General features: G+C 38.8%; 1 protein-coding gene across 1 annotated transcript; it reads left to right on the top strand.

The window, feature by feature from the left end:
- Positions 1–5,495: 5,495 nt before the first annotated feature.
- LOC127797363 (serine/threonine-protein kinase UCNL-like) lies at positions 5,496–6,988 on the top strand. Its single transcript, XM_052330207.1, has one exon. The coding sequence runs from the start codon at positions 5,616–5,618 to the stop codon at positions 6,798–6,800; it is 1,185 nt and encodes a 394-aa protein (XP_052186167.1). The 5' UTR covers positions 5,496–5,615; the 3' UTR covers positions 6,801–6,988.
- Positions 6,989–8,902: the final 1,914 nt, after the last annotated feature.

Raw genomic sequence — 8,902 nt, 5'->3', positions numbered from 1 at the left:
TGTAGTATAGTTTCACAGTATACTCCTCCTTATATACCATAGTTGAATGGCATAGCTGAACGTAGGAATCAGACTCTATTAGACATGGCTCAGTCTATGCTAAGCTACACAGATTTGCCAATTTTACTATAAGGATATGCAATTATTTCTACGATTTATTTGATAAATCGAGTTCTAACTAAATTGACTACTCCATATAAGATATGGGTTGGGAAACCTCCAAGTTTTAAGCATGTTAGGATTTGGGGTTGCCCAGTGCATATTAAGAGGTTGAGGACAGAGAAGTTAGATCCTAGATCTCAGAAATGACGATTTGTGGGATATCCTAAAGATAGTTTAGGATATTATATCTATTTTTCAACTGACCCAAGGGTTATGGTTGCCATGCATGTTATTTTCTTATAAGAAGAGTTTATCTAGGAGGATGGCATAGGGAAAAAAGTAGTTTGACAGAAGAGGGGTCTTATGTTCCACAAATACTTGCACTGATTATTGAGTTAGGTGAACCAAGTCAAGTAGATTATCCACAGGTTCTCGGACGTCTTGTAGAGTTCCCCACCCCAGTTCGATAGTATGGTTTGTTGATGGAGGAGAATTGTTCTTGTAAGGGGACAGCAACAAGTTAATTGACCCTAACACCTATAAGGAGGCAATATGTGATATCGATGACTTGAAGCAATAGATAGCAATGAAATCTGAGATGGAGTCTATGTACTCCAACCAGGTATGGGTCTTTGTGGATTTGCCTATAGGAAGTGTTCCTGTAGGATACAAATAGATCTTCAAGAGAAAGATTGATGCCGATGGACAGGTTTCCACATATAAAGCATGACTAGTGGCAAAGAGATATCGTAAGCATCAAGGCATTAACTATGATGAGACTTTGTCACTTGTTGCAATGTTGAAGTCCATTAGGAAGATATTAGCTATCGCTGTTTACTATGACTATGAGATTTGGCAAATAGAAGTCAAGACGACTTTTCTGAATGGATTTCCTGAAGAAAATATCTATATGGAACAATCGCGTCGATTTAAGTCTGCTAATCCACGTCAAGTATGTTTGCTGAAGAGATTGATTTATGGTCTGAAGTAAGCACGAGGAGTCAGAACATCCATTTTGATCACGAGATCAAACAGTTTAGTTACGTGAGAAATTCAAATGAGCCATGTGTATATAAGAAGGCTAGATGGAGCCATATTGTCTTCCTAATCTTATATGTGAATGATATTTTAATTATGGATAATAGTGTGGACATAATGATGTCTACAAAGACTTGGTTGTTTAGAGTATTCTCCACGAAAGACCAGGAATATATCACCTATATTTTAGGAATATGACTTTATAGAGATAAAGTCAAGAAATTGATAGGTCTCTTCTATAGCCTGTACATAGAGAAGATACTAAAAAAGTTCAGCATGGCGAATTCCAAGAAATGATAGTTGTCTTTTCATACTAGAGTTCATCTCTCTAAAGGGATATGCCCAAACACTCCTAAAGAGACGGATCGTATGAGTAAGGTACTTTATGTTTCGGCGGTTGGGAGCCTTATCTATACAATGATATGTACAAGGCCAGATATTGCATACGTTGTGAGTGTTGTAAGTCCATATCAGTTCGATCCCAGTGAGAGTCACTGGATTGCAATGAAGCATATTCTGAAGTATTTGCGAGGAACTAAAGATATGCTCCTAGTTTATGGAGGGTGATATCCATGTAGATGGATACACGAATTCGAATTTTCAATCGGATGTTAAGGATCGCAAATCGAAGTTTGATTTTGTATATCTCTTAAATGGTGGTGTTGTGAGCTAGAAGAGTTCCAAGAAGGAAATCATGGCTGGTTCCACTATTGAAACCGAGTATGTGACAGCATGAGATGCTACTAAGGAAGGTGTTTGGATCTGGAAGTTTTATTTCGAAAGTTAGTGTCGTTTCATTTGTTGAGTTGGCGGTCATGTTATATTGTGATAATACTGAGGCTATTGCTCAAGTTAAGGAACCCTAGTCTCATCAAAAGTCCAAACACATTGAATGTCGATTTCACTTGATTCGAGAGATTATAGCACATGGGGACATGCAGTTGCAGAAAGTAGACTTAGTAGACAATGTTACTGACCCACTCACTAAGGGTATGACTCAGTCATAGTTGGACCGGTATCTTGAGAAGATGGGATTCGATACCTGTTGATGGTGACGCACTAGATGTATATGTGATGTAAATTATCATTAGTGCAAATGGGAGAGTGTTAGTGTTGTGTGCCCTAATACTAGATTTGGATGACATCTAATGGATGTGTAACTGGTTACATTTATTGTATCTTTGCATATATTTATAAAAGACGAGTTTTCATCATTCATGATCTTTCCAATTTAACACATGAATGAGTCCCTAAATATTCTGTTTAGGGATCCTATTCTCAAGGTGTTAAGCCTACGTGATAGGATTATTTGATAACAGGATGTCTTAAACTATTCCTAGTCCTTAGATTCTTTGGATGGGACTTTGATTAGTTGAGTATGGACTAACACAAGGGTTACTAGCTCATTCAGTATGAGTTACTAATGGGAGAGTGGTGTGTCACATGTCATATGACATGGGGATGTTGCTAGTAGACTTATGGGTGGTTGTTGGGGAACAACCAGTCGAATGTGATACTGATGATAAATCACATGACATGGTAGATAATGGTCTTATCATCAAGCTGTGATGGTGTGTTGATCCTTGGAGTTGAACCAGCATGATCGTTTTGTATATTAGTGTGCGAGATTTGCTAATGAGTCGAACCATCCAATTGAGAAGTTAAGAGGTTCATCTATGTGGTTCTGTATTGCTGGTGTGTGGAAATAGGTTTTGGGAATAGGATCCGTCACCCTCGTCTATAATTGATAGGGTAAACGTTTTATGTGATTTACTATTAGTGTGAGAGGACAATCCATAGTCAGAGCAGATTGAATATCAGGAAAGGAGTTTCCTGATGTGTTATCTAGTCACATTAACTAGGTCAGATACATAGTTATTGAGTTTGTGAGTTTATCACTCTATAACTCTCGTTCAGTCAGGACGTTAGGTGATGGAAAGATTATAGCACACGAAAATCATCAACCGTAATAGGTTCACTAGAAGTGAGACTTCACTACCACCTATATTATCCTGAACCACAGTTAGGCGTTATTCAGGAACTCTCGGATCATTATCGAGATATGGAGAGATTCCAATGATGGGTCAAGGAGTTGGCTGATATTAAAAGGGGTTTCGGTACTATCTGATTAGAAGCAAGTAGTGAATCTAGAAAGTCACACACTATATAGTATCGCGTCTGATAACCACATCTTGTGCCCAAAGTGTTTTAGGGATTGACGGGTCATACGTTGACTTGCTGGCCTAGAGAGTCAACTTTCTTGTGGCAAAAGTCGACTTTCAGGGCTGCAAAAGTCGACTTCTGCTATGGCAAAAGTTAACTTTCGGTGCCACTCAACCAATCTAATTGAGCGCCACGTGGCGCGAAATTAGGAAAGGTTTGGGGTGAGGCGATAGCTATTTTGCTAGAAGAATAAATTGGAGAAGTAGAGAGTTTATTGCTTCATGCTGTTATCTTTTTCTGCTTCTACTATTTCTATAAGCTTTGTAGCCGCCAGAAATTTAATACGCTTAGTAGTTACGCAAATAGATTTGAGATGCGGGTACGAGAGATACGGGAACCCTTGTGTCTAACTCGGGAAGGAAAAATTAGAACGATACCGGACTACATGTTAGGTGTGGATTGATTAGGACTACCACAACGTGAGGTGGAGTGGTTGTAAAAGAAACTAGTTGATCCCTAACCAACTTAAGGAACAAAATTAACAAAAATAGTAATTGTAAAAGAATTGATTATTAAAAACGATCATTTCTTGTAATCTAAATAGATTGAACAATGGCAGATAAAATAAACCGATAAGAAATCATCCAAATTGATTTGGAAGGCCATCTAGAACCTACGTACCCAACTGACTCAGTAACCTCCCTTCTGTTCTCCCTCGGATACTTTCAAACCTCCCTTGAAATCGACAAGTGAAAAATAGGTGTTCAATAGTTCTCCTTGACATAACATAACGTACAATGTTTTTCGAATCACGACATAATAATTGTACTCAATTCACTTACAATTTGCTTACCACAACATAAAAGAATGAGATTAAATATTAGCACTAAACCAAGTCAATAAGGCTGCCCACCAATGCCGATCGAGGCATTAATAGTGAACACATCATTCATCCATCCATCCATTTAATTACAGTACTATTATTACTAGCCAGAAGGACTAGGAAGATGCTCTTTAAGACATATTTTTTCTACCCACCCAATTCAATTGAGAACTATCTCCAACAATTCATACCCACCCATCATATCCATCACCTTTGTACCATGACTCAGCGAATCAGCAGCATCTCAAGTACGTACCATATGACAGGAACATATCTCCTAACCAATCGATCGATCGTTCCCAAGAGAATGTCACGGGTCTCCCACCAAGAACGCACCATGTGATGTGCCCCTTAATCTCTGGTCAAATAGGTAGCTAGCTAGGATATTATTCCTGATCCATTACCATGGCAACTAGATAGATAGATACAAGTTTGTTTGATATTAATCCATAACCATATACATGTTACGTGTCTTTAATTTTGTTTTGTTTCGGTGAGTACGAACTTAATGCAATCCAGACTGAGTCCTCATATATAAAATAAGATAATTTTATAAAAGAAATGGAACAAGCTAGAGAAGAAAGAGGTGGGCAAATGCATATATATATATATATATATGTGTGTGTGTGTGTGGTATTAATTACGTACCCACATCATCCTTAGATTATGGAAGCCCCCATGTGATGATCGTACAGTGCCCCCCATCTTCTGTCTCCCCCAACATTTTAATTTGTCTCTTAAGGCTCCACACGTGTGTGCCCTCGCTCCCACTCTTTTCTTTCTACAGCACGCACGCATGCACGCACGCACGCACGCACTCACGAACTCTAATTCTCATTAAATTTACTTGTAATTGTTATACTTATGCATGTTTACACCACCAAATAAATAAATACTTAATTAAAACTTTGTCTTTATAATGACAAAATTGAAACATGATGAGTTAAAAAGACAAAGAGCCGTGGCACCATCCATCAATTAATGTCAAATCTTAAAAAGGGATTAGAAGAAAATACAAAGTTAAAGTTAAAAATTGAAATTAAATCCGAAAACACGATGTAAATTCAGTAAACAAGATTTTATATTAAATGCGGGGTGTAAGTGAAATTAGGTGAAATTATAGGGGGAACGGCCAGTGGCGGGAGGGAGGCAACACAACAGTGAGACACTGTGCGAAGAGGTGTCCACAAGCAGCAACAAATATACTTGCATACACACACACACACACACACATATATATAAATATATCAACAAAAGTTTCACAAAGAAAGACCAAACAAAACAACAAAAAGAAAAACGAAAATTACTCAAAAGAAGTATATAAGCCAAAAGCTTCAGCTATTACACCAAAGCTTCTCTTTCTTCTTATTCTTCTTCTTCCTCTCTCTCTCTCTCTCTCTGTTTCTATACTCTGAATATATATATATATATGGATATGGAGCAACGACGGTGCGCAGAGTTGGATATGGACAACCTCCGAGCAATCAAAGTACTAGGAAAGGGAGCCATGGGAACTGTGTTTTTGGTGTATGACCGGTGGCTCGACCCCTCTGCCCGCTGCCCCTTCGCCCTCAAGGTGGCGGAGAAACACTCTCTCACAGGAAAGCTCGACGCCGACCGCCGCGCCCGGTGGGAAATCTCCGTCCTCTCCCGCTTATCCCACCCTTTCCTCCCCACCCTCCTCGGATCCTGCGAGACCCCCGACTTTCTTGGCTGGGCCGTCCCCTTCTGCCCAGGCGGCGACCTCAACATCCTGCGCTACCGCCAGACCGACCACGTCTTCTCGCCGGCCGTTATCCGCTTCTACCTCGCCGAGATCCTGTGCGCGCTCGAGCACCTCCACGCCATGGGCATCGCTTACCGCGACCTCAAGCCCGAGAACGTCTTGATCCAACAGTCCGGTCACGTCACCCTCACGGACTTCGACCTCTCCCGGAACCTCAAGCCCCGGACCTTCAAGCCCATTCCCGACCCCGTCGAGCCCCGCGACAGTTGTTGCCGGAGACACCGCTGGACGCCGTCGGGCAAGAACGGGTTGAGGAAGGCGAAAAGCGCCAGAGTCTCACCGATGAGTCGCCGGAGAACGAGCTTCGAAGCCGGCGAGAGGTCGAACTCTTTTGTCGGAACGGAGGAGTATGTCTCGCCGGAGGTGGTGCGCGGGGACGGCCACGAGTTCGCCGTCGACTGGTGGGCCCTGGGAATCCTAGCCTACGAGATGCTCTACGGGACGACGCCGTTTCGGGGCAAGAACCGAAAGGAAACTTTCCGTAACATCCTGATGAAACCGGCCGAGTTCATAGGGAAGCCGACGGCATTAACCGATTTGATCGGACGGCTGTTAGAGAAAGACCCCACCCGGCGACTGGGCTACGGCCAGGGCGCGGCCGAGATCAAACGGCACCCCTTCTTCAACGGCGTCAGGTGGGACCTACTTACGGAGGTGCTCCGCCCGCCGTTTCTTCCGTCACAGGAGGAAGAGTATCCCAAAGAAAGCGGCTTCGACATAAAGGATTATTTCACAAAACTGGCCTTACCGGCGTCACTTCCCTCGTCGCCGTTGCGGTCACCGTCAGTTGGAGAGCGTCCACATAACGTTTCGTTAACGGAGTTCTAACGACGTGTAAGCATTTTCATTTTTCCTATCTGTAATTGTAGCTTTGTATATATAGATAAAAAAAAAGATAGTGAATAGACATAATATATATTATTATTATTATGATTATCATTATATATAAAACACCTCACCCTCCATTGGATGCATGTTAAGGTGATATATAATAAAGCTTCATCCCATTGATCTTATGTTATATATATATACATATATATTGATATTATTATTTTGTGAGAATTTGGATGGATGGATGTCTTTGTTGGGTTGGGGAGGTATCGTTTGCTTTCCTTGGAATGAATTACAAAGCATGTGGTGGGGCCTAAACCAATGAATTTGGAGCGTCGATCTGTGTGTTAATACAAATCCTATTGCCGGGAAAGGAAGAAAGAAATCAACACCCCCAAGAATCATCATGATTCACTCTAATATTTATGCGTGACTTTCCAGGCATTTATTTCTAATTTTAATTTTTATATTTAAATTAAATTCATATATATTGGATTTATATTAATTTGCTAAGTTATTAGCCACTTTTGAATGGACTTTAATTAAAATGAAAAAAAAAATTGAGGTTGGAAATTATTTGATTTTTGTTACCAAATTTTTATCTGTTCTTTGACATTTAGTGTAAAAAAACAAAATGTATATTCTATTAAATGATTAAATAAATATAAATTTTATTTTATGAAGGGGGTATGAGTAGTCAACCACTAGAGATAGAGATTGGGTTAATGAAATGGGCGATTAATTATCTAGCTATAGAGACAAAAATATCATCTCAATGTTTAAGCACCAATTTCTTTTTCTTTTTTTTTTGGGGGGGGGGGGGGGGGGGGTAAAAAAATAAAACTAAAACAAAACATGAACTCATAAATAATATGTTCAAAAAATGCTGGTAGACTTGATGTGGCATAATAAAATTATCAAAATGTCTTTATAAGAAAATTAATTCAATATGATCATGTATATAAAAATCAAATCAATAATATGATAATACTGCAATATTTTTTCTCGTACCCAAATTTAAAAGAAAGTAATCTTGATTTTAACTTTCGGATCTCAATCTAAAATGTGAGATTTCGCTATCTAATTAGAGCCAACCCTAGGAATCTCAAAATTAATTCCAAATATCTAGTCCCATCAATCTATAAAAAAAAGTGAATATAAACTCTTTATTTCTCTCTCTAAATTTCATTACTAGTTTGAGTATGGAATGAATGCCATAGTGAGGGATATAAGCCAACCTCATTTTGTAGCATGTACACTCAATATATATATATATATATATATGTTGAGTTTCTGACATTAAAGACAATATGGATCTAATTAATTACCTTCCATCATGATCAATATATCCTAAATGTTTTGATGCGAATGATGCTGGTCACGTGTGGCTAGAGGTTGAAATGGCTGGCTATAGGGCATATATGTCCCTATATATAGTTTTTGGGGGGGTATATACAATAAAAGGAAGAAATTAAGATGCATGTAATTAAGCAGTCATGTCACGTGCCTGTGCCTCAACGTTTAATTAATGGTCCCCTTTGGCCTTGGTTAATATTATTCATGATATTCAAACATAACCCTTAAATCTAGTATTCTTTAATTAATAATAATATTAATATTATTAATAATTGTTGATTATATAAAAAAAGAAAAGGGGAAGTGGCATTGCATGATTACGAGACATAATCATCTAGAATTACGGGCAATGTTGAGTGTTTTTTACTTGCCTAACTTTCTTTCTTTCTTTCTTTCTTTCACTTTTGGCAAAGGTGCTTGCTTTTCAAATCTCTCCCAAATTTGCTCTTAAGACCCTCCAAATATTTATTTCTTTTAATGCTCACCACCAAGCTTCTCATCACCACACCATATATATATATATATATATGTGTGTGTGTAGGCTACTTAGCCCTGCTTAATATTTTTTAGAATTTTAGTATGAGAGTAATTATAGTTTATAAGATTTAAATTTAATGTCATTTTCTATCTTAAACATGCATGGTGCTGAATAGGTGGCACCACCCTAATTTTTTAGTGTCATTTTCTTAAAATTATCGCATTTCTAAATTTTTAGAGTGACTTGTGATAAAAATAAAAACGCC

The sequence above is a fragment of the Diospyros lotus genome, chromosome 1, assembly GCF_014633365.1.
Source record: "Diospyros lotus cultivar Yz01 chromosome 1, ASM1463336v1, whole genome shotgun sequence".
NCBI classification, from domain to species: Eukaryota; Viridiplantae; Streptophyta; class Magnoliopsida; order Ericales; family Ebenaceae; genus Diospyros; species Diospyros lotus.
The sequence above is the reverse complement of the archived record's forward strand: the minus strand, read 5'-3'. Positions and strand labels throughout refer to the sequence as shown.